Source organism: Macrobrachium nipponense, chromosome 26 (assembly GCF_015104395.2).
Source record: "Macrobrachium nipponense isolate FS-2020 chromosome 26, ASM1510439v2, whole genome shotgun sequence".
Lineage (NCBI taxonomy): Eukaryota > Metazoa > Arthropoda > Malacostraca > Decapoda > Palaemonidae > Macrobrachium > Macrobrachium nipponense.
The window spans coordinates 17,437,677-17,459,891 of NC_087215.1; the positions used below are offsets into that span (position 1 = coordinate 17,437,677).

The window sequence follows — 22,215 nt, forward strand, 5'->3', positions numbered from 1 at the left end:
TATCCGTTATCTACTAAAGTAATCTGATCTATAATCATTTTCAATGATAAGAAATACCAAGGATTAAACAAACATAATTTTATCATTATTTTTATCTTCATTTGGCCGACGCTCTGACTATAATGTTTTGAGTTTGGGGAACAAATTGTAAAGGTAAAAGATTTTACGGCTTACAAACCATAATAAACTGCAAGATCACCATCAGGACAATTATTTTTCTATCTTGTGCCTGCTAAAAGTGAAGATATAACTGCATAGCAACAAAATGTCTATAGTTGTTGGCAAATAATTGTTTTGAAACTTACAGGCAACGTCATTTTGTCCGTAGACAGGAAAATATTTGCAAATATTAAGCCCATGGTACCTATTTTCAATTTAGTCACGGCTACCAGTAAGAAAGGTGGAGATAAATAATAAGGAAGGCCAAAAGCGTACATTACTGCTATTTTCGGTAAAGAACACTTTTCCACAGCCTTCAAATAGTCCACCGCCACGTATAAGAAGGATGATAGCCTGCACTTCAAAAATTCTCATAAGCAAAGAAGCATTTAAAATCATATACGACGTTCTAGCTTTAGAATGTAAACTTACTTACTTATCAAAACGTACACAAGAGAGTAGTAGGAAAAATACTACCTTTATCATTAACAACAATTTTTTTAAGATTGAATGAGCCGAAGCTACAGCCGTGGTTGCATTATTTTTGTTAATCAGCTGATCGTAGCTTAATCCTTCGCAGCTGTGCTCACAAACGTAATGTATTTTTGATGTATGACAAATGGGTGAAAGATTGTATTGGAAATAAAAAAAAGAGACTAGTATTTAGATTTGACTTCTATATCAATACTCTCCTCTCTCTCTCTCTCTCTCTCTCTCTCTCCTCTCTCTTCTCTCTCTCTCTCTCTCTCTCTCTCTCATCACACACACACACACACACACATGTGTATATATATATATATTATATATATATATATATATATATATATATATATATATATATATGTACACACATATATAAAGGGAACATAAACTATGGCCTTTCTATTTTCATAGCGCACTGTTAGGTGGCAGTAAAATACATTCATATATATATATATATATATATATATATATATATATATATATATATATATATATATATATATATATATATTTCCAAATTGGCCACCTCTTACACGAGCGCTGAAAGTTCATCAGTAGTCTACACACACAGTCACACACGTACATACACACACATTGTAGTACCATTCACACTTGCCTTGCACGCATTTTCACTCCTTTCTGGTTAGTAAGGCATTCCTCTTTTTATGCTTCTTTCAACGATAGATCAAATCTTAGTTGCTGCTGCCTCTACTAAAGTCCTTGTGCGATACTTAGGTGATAAATATCCATCTTTCCTCCTTCTCGTAACACCTTTGAACTATGCACTCAACACACCAACCTATCAACATCCATTCTCTCCACGTGACAGGAGCTGTCATGGGCACAGATGTCGATCAGCGCTCTAAAGGGTATATCCGTGCTGGTGGTCTGATGGAGAGGATTTTAGCTTTAGCACTCAATTCCAGAAATCAAAATCTTCGCTAAAAATGGATTATCCTTTATTGAAAATCTTTCGTTAAAATTTGGTTTAACTTGACTTTCATAACTTTCACAAGGCCACAAAAAGATCGAGAGAAAGAGAGAGACAATAAAAAAATACCTCCATAGTCAGGGAGACGTTAGAAATGAAAACCATATAAATTAATATAAATTATGTGCCCTTTTTTTTATTTTGCTATACCCATCAACGAAAGACACCAGAGGTTATCAGCCTTTCAGTTGTCAACAACTCTCTTGGGACGAGGCAACCCGTGCCCCTTTTGTTAAACCTATGTGTAACTACTTCATACGTCTCCCTATCAGGTACTACCCAATTCAATGCCTATAGGTTTAACAGGGGCGCAATGGGTTCCAACTTCCAACAGCGTGTCCATTGGCTGTACGTATACTGATACAAGAGCCAAACATTGGACTTCTCTCTCTCTCTGTTTTCATGCACCTCATAAAGAACGAACTCAATTCTTTTGCTATGTTGTCTGGTTGCTGGTATTTGTGCCCCAGTGGAATCTGAAGGAGCTTCCTTTATTCAGATGACAAGAAGAGCCTTCAGGATCTTGATATGTTGATGGAAGGGATGATATCAACCTCATACAATTTATTGTGTGACTCCACATTCATGAAGGTTTATTTTTTTCAGTGTAAAGTCACCACATGTGCATACGATGATAGCATTTTAGAAAGTCATATAGTTGCTGAATGTTCATTGTAGATTTGTTTTCCATTTAGGAATCACTCTGAGCACCTATATTTGTGTGTACTGGAGAGATGTGTATTTCTGGTGATACAAATTTACTCTCGACGTGGTTCGGAAGTCACGTAAAGCCGTTGGTCCCGTTGCTGAATAACCACTGGTTCCATGCAACGTAAAAACACCATACAAACAAAACAAACAAACGGTAATTCTACAGAATAGTTCCGCACGGACTGCAAGGAACGTAACCGCGGATACGACATCCACTATGGATTGGGGCGTCCAATGTATTTCGCCGTGTTTAGTACTGGCCCCTGAGGATTAATTACACTCGTCCGAATAAATATTACTTAAAATTCTTGTTCAGGAGGTAAAACTGCATAGAAAACCGCAACTGCCATAGTCTAGGCCGCCGCGGAATAGTACTGTAGATCAACCAAAAGGTTAAGAATTTAAACATATAGTGGTAAAATTTTAAATGGGAGGCAAACATAAGTGGTGCCATGTGTGTGGAGCATGTATAAACGTGCTGCTGATGAACATTCTAAGTTAGTACTGGGAGGTGGTTATGATATGGAAGCTTTTATTTTTCGAAGCATACGACCACACTTGATTTGGTATTTAAAAGGATGAATGTAGCAGTTACTGTATGTTTGTTTTCTCTGAAACCACCCGGTTAATGATAAGGGGCACTACTGTAAAAATCAATGTTCCTTTTAAAGATATAAAATGGAAAGAAAAGCATAAAGTATGGATGCAAGTGATAAATAAATCTGATAAATGTTTAATCTACTTGATTACAACTTAAGCATTGTTAAATTTGTAATCACTTAAGTAGAAACTCTGATTGTAATAGTATACAACTATACTGCCATTAGACAGCTGTAAAGGCTGTCCTATATTTAAATAGTGATTATAAGATATTAGATATTTTTTAATTTAATAGCAAGTCTATGCTAGACAAATTTATGTGCAGAGAATTACAAAGGTTGCCAGAAAAGTGTTTTAACATCATTTACTCTTGGGGGTGTGGTAACTTGAAAGTATATGCTATTCAGTCAAACCTGTTTTCCTACACCGCTCTTTCCGTACGTTTCGGTTTTTGTAGACTTTTTTTTCTATGAAATTTTGTCTTGGTTATCGTAAGTTTCCTCGGCTTTCGTACACTCGGAACTCCATCTGGCGCCCAGCCCTTATCGAGCACCCAAACAAACATCCCACCTTCTTTTATGACCCATCCTTAGGTATTCTGCTTTTATGTTCGTTGTTTTTGTGCTTTTTTATTTGAGTGCAACTGCAAAATAAGCCATCATGGGATCAAAGAAAGTTCCAAGTGCTAACACTTCTGTGAAAAAGGTGAGAAACACCATAGAATTTAAGAAAGAACTTCAACTCAGTGAGAAAATGCCTACAACATGTGCTGCCTTTAGTACATTGAAGGCTAGAGGAGGCCGGATGCATATGTCCCTACTTCCGTGATTAAGGACATGTTTGCAGTGGAACAATGTAAAAAATTTTGTGGAGACTTATCATCCCAACAAAGAAGTTTTAATCCATGTCTCCAAAATGTTTAATGACAGTCATGTTTAACTTCAGGCAAATTTTAAAGAATCCCCAGAAACAAATGTCTATGGAAAGTTTTGTTGTGCAATAAGGGTCCAGAAACTCTCAAGCTGGTCCTAGTGCAAGTAAAAAACGAAGAGGGGAAGTAATCTCAGATAGTGCCAGTTAAAAAGAAGAAAAGTAACCCTAGATAGGTCCTCGATACCTGAAGTCCTTCTGGAGGGAGATTCCCCTTCCAAACAATAACCTCTCCTCTGCGTCTTCCATACGCCAACTAGTGTTTTCCTCAAAGGTAAGAGTGATGTTAAATGTTCATTTATTCATTTAATTAGTCAGATATATTTATTTCCTCATTGTTTTCTGTATGTAAAACTGTGTTTATTCCCTATGGGTTAAGTGAAAGTGTCGACATAGCGGCCATTGATCCTGGTATGCGGCCACCTTCTCGAAAAAGTACTTGAATTCGCTGCCATGAACATCAGTCAAGAGTTATGGCCTGTCACAGCAAGCACACAGAGACCTCTACGCTCCATTTATTTCTTAAAATAAGAAATAAATGGCATAAAATTCAAGCACTTTTTTAGGGAGTGCCCATGTTCCAATCATTTACCGTAAAATGAATTTACAAAAAATATTTTTGGGGGTCTGGAAAGGATCAGTAACTGTATTTACATTATTCCTTATATGAATTATTGTTTAGGTTTTTGTACATTTCGGATTTCACAGAAGGTTCCAGAACAGATTATGTAAAAAAATCCGAGGTTCCACTGTACAGGCGTTTTTTGAGAAAATAACAACCCAATCAGAAAAGTGCATACTAAGACATAATACTGCAGACAGCAATAGTATATTTATTCCTTTTTTACTTGAATGCCAAACAGTACCAACAAAATGGCTGTAAGTAAAAATTGTTAAATATCTTTTTGCATTCCATTTTCTGGACAGGAGGATAAATGGCACGCAGAGGTTTCCACAGTTTTCCAAGTTGTCCCAGTAAAACCTAGCTCCCCTGAATGGCTCTGCTACTGAAGGAAATGGGTCCACCTAAAGAAACTGGATCACCTACTTCAACTCCGAGCTTACACAGATCGCCTAGACTTGGTTGGGAAGAGGGACAGTAAGAACAGTTTGTTAAACAATGTCATCTTTTGATGAATTTGTCTCGTAATACTACTGATATCTACTAAGGTTTTTCACTTTATGGAAATGTTCACATTTACATCTTCTAAGAGAGAGTAATACCATGCCAGTGAATTCTCCCTTTGATCCTCCTTCATGGCAATCATTTCCTTACAAAGATGTGCTTGCTCCCTGCTTACAGAATCCCTGTACCCATATAGGATTAAAAAGAAAATAAAAGAAAATTTTTTTTATATGTATATATGTAATATTATAATATCTATATATATATAATATATATATATATACACACGTATATGTTAATACTTCTAACTTGTAATACATCATCTCCAATAAGGACTTCTATCTTTATTGAAAACCATTGTCACTTTTATATACCATTTGTATCATTAATACATCGTCTCCATATTTCTGCATGTTTCAATAGTTAATTAAAATTGACCATAAAATTACTTAGCCATTTAATAGATATTAGTATTTTGATTGTCTTTAGGCAAGAATAGGTAAACAAAACATAACATGCATCAATTCTTATTGTTTGTTTGTTTGTATGGTGTTTTTATGCTTCATGGAACCAGTGGTTATTCAGCAATGGGGCAAACTGCTTTACTCGACTTCCAAGAATTGAACTCGAGGCCATCGACGGGGAACGCCAACACCATACTGACCATGCCACTGAGTCCTTTATTCTAACAGTTCCTAGTATTGTAGTCAGTCTAAAGGCCTGTCCACACGATCGGGCCTGATCGGCGGACTTCCCCTCTAACGGGCACACTTGATGGGCAAACCGTCAAATTGCCCGATGGGTCTTGTAGCAAAATCACCACGGTGGTGCCCGATGGCTTTTACTTCGACCCTGCCAGACGTATGTTAACCATATACATTTCTTTTACGGAGCCATTCTTTGCACCATATTCTCTTCTTTTTCTCCTTTTTCATCACACACAAAGCAATTATCATGCTACGCTATCATCTTCTTAGTGGTATGCACCATGTTTATCGTACCGCACTGAACATACTACTGGCATCGTCGGGCACGCCCACCTCTCCTCCATCGCCTCACCCGTGTGGACAACATTCACGGATAAGTCCGCCAGAATTTGCCCGTCAACCCTGGAGCACACCGATCAGGCCCGGTCGTGTGGACAGGCCTTAATACAAAATAAAGACTTCCAATTCTTAAGTAGTCCTGTACTAACAGTATTTATTCATCTACCAATCCAAAGTCCTTAGCCAACCACCAAAATGCCTCAGATAAGAGGTCCAGGTCCCAGGACTCCTGTTTTTATCTGAATCTCTCAGGCCAACTTTGAGTTTTTATGACAAAAAAGTGGTTTTATAACTACTACACATCTATAAAAGCACTTTCCTTTTCATGTTATATCAGGGATGTGCCCAGAACCTTCAATAACTAAGTCAGGACGTTGGCAGTTTATGATAATGATCATGAAAACTATTCATCAACACTGCCACTCCAAAAACAAGGTGCCTTGAAATTGGACCACTTATTTCTCGTTACTTTTTGAGTTTCCATTCCCTTGAAATGGACTAGATTGTAAACCCCTGCCTGTGAAGCTGGCAATATTATCTTCCTAATTTTCAAAGGGTGAAACTAGGTCATTGAAGTGTAAAGTCTCCTCTTCAACAATTTGCAAGCTTTGTTTACTCAAGATTCTTCCCAAAGCAAGGGAACAGTGTGCCTAAGGCTTAGAAAACCATGCAACAAATTTTGGTTGTCCATGGAAAATTCAGTTGCCAGTGCATGCACATTTTTACTTTTTCATCCCCGATTTACAAAGTCCTCCAGATCTTTAACTTCTAACCAAGCAGCTCTTGGAACAAGTGTGACTGCATCGTGGCCTAGGGTTCATTGCTTCCTCAGTGCAACGACCACAAGTGTGGCAAGACTTCTGGCCAGCAACCTTACAATTAAAACAGAATTTTCCCATCTTTGGTAAACTCCAGGATTAATTAGGACATTGATATAGCTAGTTTAGATTGGGTTAGCATCCTTCTGTCCACCTGTTATAGATAGCCAATATTACTGCAATATTAAATAGCATTTGGGAGTTTAGTACCACCTATACTCCAAACTTACAGTGCAGAAGAGCTATTCACTTCTGGAAACCATAACAATGCTTTATTTCCAAGGAGATAATCCTCAGACTCTTGATACCAGATCTGCAGTGGTTATCACGCTCAACTCCAATTATTTCAAGAGATAATGCATTAGAATGTCACATCTCTGCTGTCCCTTATCATTTCAGTAATTTGTCTGAAATGCTTTATGTATATTTACTTTTGCAACAAAAATAGATGGTTCTAAATGCAACGAAGCAAAACAACTTCTCCAAATAAAATGTCAATTATTGAACACAAGACTAGTGAAGTTAACCTGCCCGAAGATCAAAAAGTTTCAAGTTTTCACCCTAGTAGTTAGAGACCAGACTGAAAAGTTTAAAGAAAACCTTCTTTCTTAACTTTCAGCTGAAAGTGTCTCATTACTCCTAGTGCTTGCCAAACATTTATTACTAGAGTATACTCATAATCTTCTAGAGTCAATAATGTATCCTTCAGAACTTACTTATATTGTATAACCTATTTGAATCCTTTGGCTGTTAAAAATTTTTGTTTACACAAACCAACTTGTGTAACCACCAGCTACATTAACTCCCTCAAGCCTGACCTTCCACTGCCAATTCTGAAGACAATAGTTGACCCCTATGCAACTGCAAATGGTGCAAGACTCCTGAGAATATTCCTTTCATGTTCTTGCAACATCAATGTCAAGAGGGAAATAAACAATACCTTTTATTTTTCCTATTTAATTGGCGCATACCAATCACTTTGGCACAGTAAACAAAGAATTCTAAATATTTTTCTTGAGTTTGGGCAGTACGGAATGTCTGAATGAAACTTTCAATCTATATAGTAACGGTTATTTAAAAGAAAAAGGTCAGATGCCCAAAAATACAAGGGTACAGCCACCTCATCTAGCGTATACTTGTACGACTATGTGATCAGAGGTACCCAAAGTCCATACCTTTTTGGAAAAAGGCATAAAGGCACTGAGTTATAACAAAAATTGATTTGAGCAAAATTTGACTAGAATGACAGCCAATAGTGTACAAAGTAAAACTGCATTTTTGAAACTGAGATTCAGTTAATTACTAACAACCCTGTGCACAAGATGATACTAGTAGTATGAGCACATTCAGCTATCACTGATGAAAGCTTAAGCAATGGAGGGAAACTTTCTCTTTCAATCCTATTAAGAATTTTGCATATTTTACACCCATTTCATTTCAACAAGATGTGAATTTTGCAATACTGAAACTTCATGCAGTTTTCATATTGAAGAGAGTACATTAAAAATTCAAATGCATTTGAAGATATATTTATAAAAATATAGGGAGGGCTCGATCTTCCCGAAGATTAATCGCTCCCTAAACAATCGCAGAAAGGACGCCTTGAGAATAAAGACTGAGGAGAAAATCACTTTCCATTGGACTTGATTTTTGCATCAATGTAAGCCTGAATATTTGCAAAAGAGTCACGACCCAAGTAGTCTGGCTCTCCCCTCTCCCATCGTGCCTTGCCCTCCATAGCAGATTCTGGTCCCAAGCTCAATCCACCAAGCTGATGCGCAACCTACAAAGGGAAGGAAAATTACTATATACACATACAAATAATTCCTTATAATTATGTATATCACCAAAACTACTAAAGAATCATATTACAAAGATTTCAACAGTGAATTACTGCAAAAGACCAAGACAAATGATGCAATATCCAGCAAATCATAAAGTTTGGAAAATACCAAGCTTAAGACTACCATTATTACAAGAAAAATTTATATTAAAGACTTGAAAAAAACAAGCTCCCATTATTTTCAAACCTCTTTGACATACCTACTTACCCTTTTAATACCTAAAAACCAGTAGCTGTTTAATGTTATTACTAATACAAAATATTAAACTCAACTGATCTACCTACATTATTTCAATTCCCGAGAATTTTCACTGTCACTTATCAAAGTTCCAATTCAAACCTAGTTCAGAGATCTCGGAATATAGATTAAGTAATTTGTTTACCAATCTCTTAAACAGCCACAATATAAATGAGAAAAAAGCTTAAAGCAAAATGAATTTACAGGTTAATGAAACTGTGCAAAGGGTCTCCACAAGCCTGGTTAGCCTCTTAAAAAATCTCTACTTACAAGACATCAATCATTAAAAAGTTGAAGAAAGCGATTCTCTGACATTGAAAGAAATTCTTATTGATACTTTTACTCTTTGTTCTTTATACTAGTTTTTCCTTTTAATTTTGCAAATTTCACAATGTAACTGCAACTCGTCTAAACAAAACTTATGAGAAAAGTTTTGGGAAGAGATTTTGGCTATGCCAGACATGCCGATGACCTAGATATTGAATAAATGTGAATTAGAGCCTTTAAAACTACATTTTCTGTTTACTAAATATTTTAAAGCATTAAAAACACACATACATATGCACATCATCTCCTGTCACATAGCAAAGCTTGTTATTCTTGCTAAAATGTTTAAAGATAGTCTCAGTATCTCGCCTAAATCAGATCTACTCTTGATTGAAGTAATTACATTATACCTAACACTGCATTACCTCATGAACTATCAAACTCCAACACTAAATTATAATGGCCGAGTCTGTGGGATCACATTCCTCAGCCTAAGGCATCCAAGCAGAACCTAGTACTTATAAAAAGGGTAAAAACCATAGTGGCATGCTTTGTGATTTGCTGAAGCCAACACCTAGAAGTTCATTAATTATCAAATGCCAACAGTACTGTACCTGTTGTGCACACACACTTGCAGGATACCCTGCCAAATCTTGTTTACTATTACTGTCACCTATGTTATCTTCCTTTTCCCTTGTCCATTTTGTTCTGTTAATATCAGAATCTGTTACACTATGAACTATGTGCTGATTACCACAATTGTCTTTTACCTGTCTCTCGTCATGAATGACATGGTTGTCACTAGTTTCACCTGACGGTTCCTCAGTATTTGATTCATTTGATTTAGAATACTAATTCCATCATGACCAGCATGTAATAAAATGAGGAGCAAAGGGTTAGTTAGCCTTAACAGCGTAGTATTAGCAAATCCACGAACAACATTTACAATCTAAATCTAGCCAGCTTTGAAAAACACGGGTGTCTGGGATAGGGGTGTTATTAGTAATCCCTTACTTGCCCTACATGCTAAGGGAATAAATATTTGTTTCTAAACTAAAAGCCACATTCTTCCACAACATTAAAAAAAATTTAATATCAATAATCAAGGATATTCATTCATACAACTAAGTTGATAATGGCACTTAAGAGGGGAAACTAACCTACTGTTCTTTAATTTACAGGTTCAATAATTTGCTTGCTAAAAATTAAGTTTACGGACTTTCTCAAAATTTTAAATGCAATAATTCTTATCTATAGTAAGAGCCTTCCACAAACTAGGTATGTACACTATAAATTTACAGCTGCCTTTTACGTCTTCTTATAACAGCCCAACATTCTGTTGGCAAACCTTTACCTGAATGTCTCCAAGGAGCGACTTCGAATATGATGCACTTTCAATATTCTGGAAGGGAGAAGCAAGATTAATGCATGCACCACTCTGTAAAATTAATCTCCTTGAAGACTTACACGAGGAAATGTTATAAAGTTCAAATCTGAATTGGCAAAAAAGTTAATTTTAAACTTAAAAACTCAAAATAAGGAAAGAAACTACAAACTCAATACTTGCTGAAAAAGTGCAGTGCTGATCTCATGTTTGTAAACATGAACAGTGTTATGTGCACATGTGTATAATAGGAGTACATAGAAAGGGCACAAACTTTAGGGTTAAAATTGAAACCGAGCCAAACAAGTAATGTAATGATTTATACATCTGAATGGGTACGAGGATTAGCCAGAGTCAAAGACCCTGGAAAAACAAAACTGGTCACCTGCTGCACTGCCTAGCCATCTAGTGTGCATTGTTGAAAAAGTTATGTTTGATATGTAGTGGATTGTATACACTTACAATTAATTCACTATATGGTTATACTGTACATACATTTTACAGCTGTGTCCAATGACAAAATACCAGTTTGTGGACTGAACACCTTTTAATATGCAATGTATGAGTGAGTGTGGATTGTGTGTGTGTGTGTACCCATCAATACACTGCACATGATATTAAGTCAACACAAAAACATGCTATTCATATAAAAAGAAAATAGTACCATAAGCTGGTTTTTAAATGAATGCAGGTGAAGTGTCAAAATGCAAGAATTATATAACTATAATACTGTACATTAACCTGTAGTATATGTAATCATAAAAAATAAACATCTTTTGTTTAGTGGATAAAGATGTCCCTCATAGACTAATTGACAAATAATTTAGTTTTTTTTTTTTATATAAAAATACCCAAGCACCCTACACACTAACATAAACAATGAATACCCCAAAATTCAACTATCAAATCATTAATACTGCCCTTTATATAATAGAAACCTGCCCTATATATAATAGAAACAGACTTCAAATTGCTTAGGGTCAGTAGAGCCAATTAATTATGTAAGGCTGCTGCATTAAGCTTTCAGGATAGTTAAGATTCTGGTTATACATAAAAAAATGACAACTGACCAATCAAGAATAAGTGAAGGAATAAAATAAATTAACAATCATTAAAAACAATTTTGTGACATTCAATAACTGTACCTCCTGGCCTTATCAATTTTCATCTTATGAAAATTCCCTGTCAGCAAAATAATAGTTTTATTTTTCCAAGGTTAGCTTCCTGGAAGAAGTGAAAAACAGGGCAGTATTTTGCAAACACAAAGGGGCCCTACAACTTCTAAAAACAGGGCGACAAATGGGATTATTGCCTAAATTATTAGGAGATTCAAATCTGAAATAAGCCCCCTTACCTCCCACACTTAGCCAAGAACTTGAGCAAAACAATTCATGGTACATAATCTGGATTAACATTAGACGAATATATAATGTCAACTTTTGGCTTTGAAAAACATCAGCCAATCAATGTCTTGCTAAACCATGAAAATATTTTTCAAACTGTTAAAAAATACAAAAAAAAAAAAAAAAAAAAAGGTTAAACAAAACAGACACATGCATATAACTGGAAAATCATGGCAGTACTGTATTGTGTGATACTGCCAGCAAAGGCTCAACATCAGATGAAACTTCAAGCTACAAAAGTAACAAGCAAGCAAGAAGTTTGGATACTAAAATAAAATTTAATAAAGCCTAATCTGATGTCTCGAGAAACTTTTTCACAATTTTCGAACACTTACCGTTTCAGGAATGCCAGGTCTAACAAGGCGTATGTAAATAGCCCACCAGGAGTTGAGGTATGGTGCGAGGTGCTGGTAACCAGGAGATAAGTGGACAGAACCAGAGTTACTGTCGTACCTATGTTGCCAAGGCTTCAAGGCACCAAGGAAGTGAACAAGCTTGGCATTTCCTCCAAACCTAGTTTAGAAAATGTTTAGAAAATATACTCAAGTCAACAAAATTACAAATACGTATAGATTTACAAGGAAAAAATATTACCCTCCTCTTTGAGAAGGTTCAGCAATATTTTCATATCTGACATTATCTTATCAAATGTTTAGTTATTTTCAGGATGCTCTACTTAAAAACTTAACCAAATGCCTGACTGTGCGACTGCCACTAAAAGACATTACATACTGTTTATATGCAGGGAGGTATGTGTACGTTGCTGAGGCCACCATATTGTAGATGAAGGAAACTCTGTGCCACTTAGGGAAGAAAGTGTTAAGGATACCCTGATCACCACCGTCAAAGCTGCCCGAGACCTCTGCTTGGTGCAAGAGCTGTCCGTATGTGTCGATAGAAGGAACAAAAACAAACATGCCAGAGTTGAAACAGTCTGGCCAACCAATGTCGCAAACTGCTGTCAATTCTGGATGGGCAAAGAGGTCATCTGGGTTCTGTACGGCCTGAAAGAGAGATTTGCAATATTATAGGATACATCACTAACACCTACAGTTCACCCGTCATGCTACATACTACTAGTATGTAACAGTAACTTGTTAGTGACAACCTTGAAAGTTTCAAAATCTGAATAAAATGACAACTTACAACATATTTCACATTACAGTAGTATATGTTCAAACTTCACCATTCACAAATGTAAAAGAAAATCCTAAAACATTGGCATACATACTAGCATATCAGCATCAAGGAAGACGCATTTTGTGTATTGTGTAAGTGTCCAGCAGTGAAGCTTTGTGAAAGTGACTCCAAGCTCTGGTCGCTTAAGCAGTGAAAGGTGGGCAGAGTCATTGGAATTCAAGACATCAACAACGACTACGGAGTTAAAGACACTATGGAGCAGGGATCTGAAATAGAAGTAGCATTAAAGTATTTACTACCTTTCACTAACTGAAAAATAAAATTAACAGAACTGCTTAATCATTCACAATAATCCTAATAAACGCCATATTTTCATCATATAACACATTGGCAGCCACAATTCACTCATCTTGGCAAGAAAATGGAGGGCTGAACTGGCTCATATAAAAATAAACATTTAAACTTTAAGCATCCAAGAATGCATGATATAATCCTCTCTGCTGAATACATAATTAGACAAAGATAATTATTATTGAATAAGCATTTACAGTAATATTATATAAATACAGTGCCTGTTTACAGCTTCTTAAAAATTTACTTTCAAAGACTCTTGCTACAATGCTCCACCCACTACAATATTGGATGCATCTATAATTAAACCAAGGGAGGGTGGTATATTAACACAGTCCAACTTCTTAGCCTTGAGCAACAGAGAACACCAGCTTCACATCTTTCAGAATACATTTATACACGCCTAAGCTGAACATGTAAATCCAGTATACCTACAACAAAAATTGTACCTAGCACAATTCTCATAAGCATACAAGTTATAGAGAAACCTTTCTTTTACAAAACACTTATATAAAATTGAAGTTCATTTAGGTACTGCAATATTTCCATATTTTGTATGAACGAAAAAATTAGTTGTGCAACATTTAGAGGGAAAAATTTAACAAAACTTTAATTCTATTTTTTGTGACAAAAACTTAATATTTTAAACTTACTGGATCTCCTGTGAGACAGCCGGCGCTATCATAATGCAGAGGTCACGCGTAGTGCCTGCAGACTTCAAGGAGTGCGCAAGCACCAGGGCACCCACTGCATAGCCATCATTGGTGGCTAATGTTACGTATGCCTCAGGCACTGAAAGAAAGGGATCAACCAATTAAATACACTTACAGGAACTGTACGAGCCATTATCTGCACTTAAACTTGCATGTGAAACCTAAGTTCATACTGTAACTGATTCTGAGCATACAAGTTACCCATTTTAAACTACAATTCAGTAAATATAAAGGTTAATGAACAAAATCTAAATTCACTTGGCTAACCCTACGCTACATAGTACATCCTGCATGATCACTATGTGGGAGGATTTAAGAAAATGCTCAATCTGACACCGAGAACAGCAATTAGAATGGAAAGCAAATAGATCCACTCAAAGTCAATGAACACTGGAAAAGAAATACTTTTAAACTCTACTGAAATTGTCCAAAGTGTCTGTGAAAATCATGGTCCAGGGGGTCTCACAGAAAAAACTGGAAAGTGCAATAATGCAGTAATTGTATGGCAAACCTTCCTAGACCCCAAATGTTAAGTAGAATGGTATAGAATTTAGGGCAAAGGCCAAGCACTGGGACCTAGGTGGTCATTCAGCACTGGAATGGATATTGCCAGTAAAAGGTTTGAAAGGTGTAACAGGAGGAAAACCTTGCAGTTGTATTCTGAATCGTGTGTTAGGAGAGGTTGGGAGGTAAGAAAGAAAAAGAACATGAAAGGAGGTACAGTAAAAGGAACGAAAGGGGTTACAGCTAGGGGCCAAAGGCATGCTGCAAAGAACCTTCTTAAGTAGTGCCTACAGTGCACCCCATGAGGTCCACTGACAGAACTAACGCCCTACGGGGAAGACCCCAAATGTGAAAGGCTTCTAACAAACCACAAGTCAAAAGGCCTCAGATTAGGGGAAACAAAAATGTGAGCAAATTGACTGACAGAACGGAAGCGATCAGTAACTTAAAATGCCCATTTGTAGTTAGGATTAAAATGTATGGTCGTCATATATATACATTTCTTGAACACCATCACTTCTATACCTGTTCACAGAACGGTAAGAAATCAATCTGAACTGGTGTGATAGGCAATAGAAGTGTACTCTTCACTCTTTAGATTTTTACCATTTTATTTGATATCATCAACTGAGGATGAACAGATTAACAAAAATTTGTAGGACACGCTGGAGTATAAGGCACTGAAACCTGCCAAATATAAAAGACACGTCACTGCATAGTTAATTGCAGATTTAAAACCACGCTATAACAGATTTTGAATAGACCTGAAAAATATTTGCTCTTGATAGAATCTAGTTTGACGAGATGATAACGTGACTCCATTCTTCCTTTTTACTGACTGACAACTGACATTCTGACTCGAGGGAAGTTTATAAATAAATAAAAAAATAACACCTTAAGCGTTTTAAAAGGCACCCGAGCTGATACGGCCACACAAAAACGTCGGCAAGCAGCGTGCATGACGGACGGGATATAACAATTGAAAGACGTATTATGTATTCCTCCGCCTCTTTATGCAAATGACTTCACCTTGAAAAGGCTAAAACATTCCACACCCTCGTCTCTCCCTTCTTCATTATTCAAAGGATATATTTGGTTGCTTCTCGCATCATGATACGAGACTTCGGGTGATAAAATCCATATATAAAAAAACTACAATTTTCGACTTACACCTTTCAATACGTAAGTATTAACATAAGGATTGACTGACTGATGTTAACTGGCGTTACAATGATCCTTCAAAGCCCGAAAAGGTGCCAATAAAAACGTATGACTTTTCTCGCGCACGCGCAAACACGCAACTCTTTGCCACTCACCAAAGTCTACATATATAAGCATCAAGTAGCGTAAAATATAAAAATTGTGTATGGGCCGTAATGATACTAAACATGCGTAGGACGGCAATAAGAGCATAGTATATATATAAAGAAGAAACTCCAAAGGAGAAAAATACAGATAATGGCTTTGAAAAATCTTCTTATACGACTATAAAACAAAAAGCTAGACTCTCCTATTCTGCAGGAGCTACGATACTGACGAGAAAACACTGTCATAAAAGATTTGTAAAATATAAGCAGCACCTCATTTTGAAACTACAACAGCCAGCCAAGAGAGGGAATCTTTTTAAAAATGTGACATAGATCATCTTCCAAAAATGTCCTTATCCGTCCGTAAGATATGCGAACCACCAACAAACCCACCTCCTTATAATAATAATAATAATAATAATAATAATAATAATAATAATAATAATAATAATAATAATAATAATAACAAACACGCCAACTTTAAATCCCATCTATTTTATCTTCTCAATTCCGGCCCTAGGGGACACCAAGCCGGCGCCTAGCTGCCGCCGCCTCCGAGGAACCGGGAATCTTCCCACCCTGCAACGACCAGACTTTGGTCGACCAACACCACCATGCCTTTTAAAGGGCATCCGGGGGAGGAACCAACGAGGGCACAGAATGGGCACGAATCTCATTATATAGGCCGCCAGCGTTGACGGCCCCGTCAGACTGGATTCCAAACGGTCATATAATTTGAATATCTGTCAAAATGGAAGTTATCGGATGGAGATAAAAACAAATGTTTATCGAAAAAATAAATAAACAAGCTTCGAGTACTTCGTTTAAGCAGCCATTTTTTCCACTGCTTAAACGAACTACTTTTTCGTTTTCTTATTATTGAGCAATTATTGCGCAATTCGACACGAACGTTTAAAAACTACATTCGATTTTACCTCAAAAGAATTTTTCTCCTGAGAGAGAGAGAGAGAGAGAGAGAGAGAGAGAGAGAGAGAGAGAGAGAGAGAGAGAATTCAAGCATCTCGTGTAGAGAAAGGTTAGAGAAAGTCCAGAATGTGTAGTCGAGCCACTATAACAGTTCCTCGTGGCTTCAGCCCACAAACATCCATAAAAAAAAAAAAAAAAAAAAAAATCCAGTACCAAATATGGCCACAGTGGCCTGAGCGGTTTCTCAGTCAACATGTCTTGCACGAGATACTGTCGCCAAACCTCCAGGTCTTGAACAGCAAAGATAACTAAGATACTAAGGATACTAGCACCCAAAACCTCCGAAGACCTTACATCCTACTGCGGGATACAAGACATTGGTCACTGCAATATTCAATATTCATATGTCTTAAAGTTGAATCAAGGATGAACTTCATGACGAAAAATTCCACATCCTTCTTATATAATATAATATATATATATATATATATATATATATATATATATACACACAACTACATACATACATACATACACACACACACACACATATATATATATATATATATATATATATATAGATATATATCTATGATGAAAGAGAGAGAGAGAGAGAGAAGAGAGAGAGAGAGAGATAGAGAGAGAGAGAGAGAGAGAGAAGCGTGTGAAGAGGCAGCGACGTGTGTCCATGTGGGAGTTGCTTATTGGGGGGGGGGGGGGGCAATTTCTGAGGACACACCTTCTTCAGGTTATACAGGGTGGGTTCAAAGACCAGGTAATTGCATCTAAACGATAAACAGAAATCACAACGTGGACAGAAGCTAGATGGAAATGTAACGAGGTTCGGAGTCGACTGGACCCGGATGGATGTTTTGTTTTGTTTAAAAAGAGTTGCCCGAAACCACTAACAGGTTCCAGTTGAGTTAGGCTAGCCTGCAGGTCCTGGATACTGGAGAGGTATAGTACGCATTAAAAACTGAAGATACGAGAGAACTATCACGAGAGAGAGAGAGAGAGAGAGAGAGAGAGAGAGAGAGAGAGAGAGAGAGAGAGAGAGACCAGACAACCTTGCCAGGAGCATTACCAAGACAGGAAATTTTTCACCACGAATAAAAAAAAAACGAAAAAAAAATCAGTTACATACTTTACACTCCAACTGTGTTGTTCTGAACCTTAACAATGATTACAAAATCAATCAAGCATTTTCGACAATTCCCAATCACAACTGGCAATTATAGTCGACAGTTGTTACCGTATAAGTTATGTTCTTCTTGGCTATAACAACAAGTACATGAGTTTATTCCATTACGTATATAGAAGGTGCCACACACAATTGTGTATGATTATAATATACACAAGTATTGAGATAACTTGAGATAAAATATCCATTTCACTTTTCCCCTTCAAATACATCAGACATATCCCCGAAGCCATTATACTAGGCTTATCGTTCCTACTCTCACGAGAGAGAGAGAGAGAGAGAGAGACGAGAGAGGAGAATGAGAGAGAGAGGAGAGAGAGAGAGAGAGAGAGAGAGAGTGTGTGTGTTAATACCAGTCCTGTTGTGGGCTAGGATGCTCTCAGCGTAACATGGTCACCGTCATGATTCGGGTTTCTGAGACGGCAAGGAATGCTCTCTCTCTCTCTCTCTCTCTCTCTCTCTCTCTCTCTCTCTCTCTCTCTCTCCTGTGTGCGTGTGTGTTTCTGAAACTCCCTCCATGCCCGAAGTGACATCAACGGTAAATATAAGCTGTAATGACATGGCTTCTCTAAGGCGTGGCAGAAAAAAAATATGGCAGAAAAAATAAGTGAATAAATACAGCCACGGAAAAGGTCAAGCGACCGATTTTTTTTTTTACTTATTTTGCATGGATATAAATAAATGACTGGCGCAAACACGACAAAGAACGTTGAGAGGCTTCAAATCACTTCCCAGACAGTATATAAAAATAAGTTCGCAAACATGACTATAACATCTGGCGTTCAACCGCGTGCTAGGTTAGCACAGAAATCAGTACCATGTGGTGAAGTCAAATGATGTTTACCTGTCCAATACAAATGACAGATGATCACACAGCCGTTACATGACAACTTTCAGATACTCAAACTTATAGAAACTCGATTAATGGGTCGTACAATAATGTGAAGAGGAAAACGTGGCTTATCTTGAGATAAATACACAAGCCCTATCAACTCGATACCATAAGGGGCTCTTCCATTTCTTACGGCACCTTCAGATTTACTTCCCTTAGACTTACTTTTCGTCTGAGGGTTAGATCAGTGGTTCCCAAACTGGGGGCCATAACCATAGCCTAAGGATATGTATATGTGTATAAAACCATGGGTTTTATAGATTGTCCATGGTTTATGCTTGGCGGTGGGCCATGGACAAGTATCCTGTATGAAAAGTGGGTAACTGCCAGAAAAAGTTGGGGAAATACTGATTTAGAGCCAATACGTCTTTATATACAGCACTACACACTATTTTCTAACCTACGCCCATTTAACAACACGACGTTCACCGGCCGGTTGCAAACCATTCAGGCTGATAAGGAAGGTTCATAAACTGGCTGAAGGGAAGATTCATAATACCCTGGATTCTATGTACTTCGAAAGCCAGAAAACCAATGGTTGTAGATGTACAATGCACGGCTACAAATACGAAGTGTAGATGGGAGGAATTACGAAGAAACTGTAAAAATGAGATACATTGCCACTTTTTTGCTAAAATTTATATGTATCTCTAACCAAATAAATATGTTAAAACTAATAAAACGAAGATAACACATTTATAGTAAATTTCTCCATCTGCTAAATAACTCCATTCCAAGTTAAGTCGACTAATATAACAATAGACGAACGTCACTAGAACCCTGAACAGTTACTTGAACGTAGGCGAACAATCCAAAAATAGCCATAACCAACCGCACCATGCTGAGAGAGAGAGAGAGAGAGAGAGAGAGAGAGAGAGAGAGAGAGAGAGAGAGAGAGAGAGAGAGAATTACTTCCATGTATACTTACGACTTAAGAGAACCAGACTGATCAGTAATTCTCAAAACACACCTGCCAGTATTTCGGCGATACAGATGTTACCGTATAACGAAGCATCGCAGATGTTCTACTCCGATATAGCAACAATTCCACAAAAGGCTGACCACATTATGTATACTAGGTCCCGCATACATTTGTGCACGAGTGTGATATACAAAAGTATGAGTGAGCTTGTTATGTTACAATATCTACTTATTTCGTAAAAGTCAAAAGGAGAAATTATGATAAAAGTCAAAAGCAATCGTTATTTGTCCCAAGAATGCACTATTATACTGATACCGTGGAGTAAATACACACACACACACACAATTTTATTCCTTCCAGTGTCTGGGAAATCTCCTTGCTCAACATCCAGTGCCATTTCTAGCCGAATCATTCCGGTGGTGGGAATTGTGACTTGATAAAGGAACCTCTTGCAGAGTCAGGAAATTGCATGAGAGAGAGAGAGAGAGAGAGAGAGAGAGAGAGAGAGAGAGAGAGAGAGAGAGAGAGAGAGAGAGAGAGAGAGAATTATCCACAAGCATGAAAGTCGCGAACTTGACTATTTTAACACCTAGAATACAACATGGAGCAGTCTGACAGCTCTGACTTAAAATAAACCCACTCAGAGAGAGAGAGAGAGAGAGAGAGAGAGAGAGAGAGAGAGAGAGAGAGAGAGAGAGAGAGAGAGAGAGAGAACCATGACTCCACTATAAAAATCAATAAAATATCATTGAGTAAGCTCACGAAAACAAAACAACGCAACAATAGGCTAAACATGGCCTAACACAAACTCTGGCCATTCTCCCGCGGTGCCAAGGAAGGGTTTTGTCAGCATTTCTAACAAGCTCAACTACATCAACTCCCCAAATTACACGAATTGTCCAGACGACCCCACAAACACACAACGGAGCCCTACTAAACATCACGATAACTGCCATTTGTTCAGTCAGCTACAAGTTGGACTGGCGCTTTTGTTCGTCAATTTTTGAATTAAGTTATTAAAATATTAAATTATTTATGCATGTTGGACACAAATTACCATTTTCTATTGCTAACGAAGAAATAATACTCCTGGTGGTTTTAATCATTTTTTCCAAATAGAAAAAAAGGAATTCTTTACACCATAATGGAGCTCACTCCTCCACTCCAACGTATGCTTTTAAATACAGAAAATACTAAAATAAAAATAAATAATCCTTACATCATATGGTACCCTTTCTCCTACATTAAAGCACATTTGCTTCAAACGCACAATTATCACTACTTGACATAACAGATTCTGCCTGCAATGAGGCTGGAAATTGATCGCCAATAAAAATTTATAATATAGTATATATATATAATAATATATATATATATATATATATATATATATTCATTATATATATATAAAATTAGCCCACCAGGCGACCAGACGGAGAACCCTTGCACTGTCTGTGACAACGATCTGGTCGCAAGGTCATTTCGTACGAGACGTTGGGGTGGGGGAAAGAGGGATGGGAAGGGGGGAGAGGAAGAGAGAAGTTCGCCGTCGGTCAAGTCCAAGGTCCAGTGGCCATATTCAATGCTAATTCTCGAAGTCTCTCTGACCACGGAATCTTTTAAAGATTTATCTTGGAAAATCGCCAATATTTTAGTACTACAAATTAAATAGTGAAAATAACAAATAATAAACATCTCAGGAATTACCTTGCTCTTTATAATAACATGCTATAATTATAGCTTAGTCTCTAACAAGTTTAATTTTTAATCATATACCTGTAATAAGCTACCCTATTTTTCTCTATTGTAAAGTGGACGTTATTCCCTGTATGGGACTGTATTCTTGCTCTTTGAAACCCTGTCGCCCCTCTGAATAAATGCCCCATTTCTTTGGATCTCTGTGCTTTCTCCAAGACCATGCCTCCTCTTGAATTTAAAATCCTCCTCCCTCTTTACAAATTTGACACCTATAACACTTGAAACCCTGTTCCTCTTTACTTTAAAAGATTTGCCATCTCACTTTAAACCCTCCTTACTCTTATCTATTCAAAAACTTGCCACCTAACATTTGAAACCTTGCGCCCTCTCCATCTATCTACAACTTGCCACCTTAACATTTGAAACCCTGCTCCCTCTTATTTAAAACCTTGCCACCTCCCACATTTGAAACCCTCTTCCCTCTCATCTATTTAAAAACCTGGCAACCCTGCTAACACGTCTAAAACCCTGCACACCATCTTAAGTCTTCGCTTTCCGTCT

General features: G+C 37.1%; 1 protein-coding gene across 3 annotated transcripts in view; it reads right to left on the reverse strand.

Moving 5' to 3' along the window:
- Positions 1–7,805: 7,805 nt before the first annotated feature.
- Positions 7,806–22,215, reverse strand: part of LOC135200004 (glycogenin-1-like) — a 247,778-nt gene continuing 233,368 nt past the window's right edge. For 2 of the 3 annotated variants that reach the window (XM_064228206.1, XM_064228205.1), the window contains exons 2-7: positions 14,144–14,282; positions 13,231–13,405; positions 12,732–13,003; positions 12,335–12,512; positions 10,567–10,614; positions 7,806–8,647 (exon numbers count right to left, since the gene is read on the reverse strand). In XM_064228206.1, the coding sequence (XP_064084276.1) occupies positions 8,492–8,647; positions 10,567–10,614; positions 12,335–12,512; positions 12,732–13,003; positions 13,231–13,405; positions 14,144–14,282 (968 nt within the window). In that variant the 3' untranslated portion in view covers positions 7,806–8,491. The remainder of the gene's footprint in view (positions 8,648–10,566; positions 10,615–12,334; positions 12,513–12,731; positions 13,004–13,230; positions 13,406–14,143; positions 14,283–22,215) is intronic. The other variant, XM_064228207.1, reaches the window with a different exon arrangement.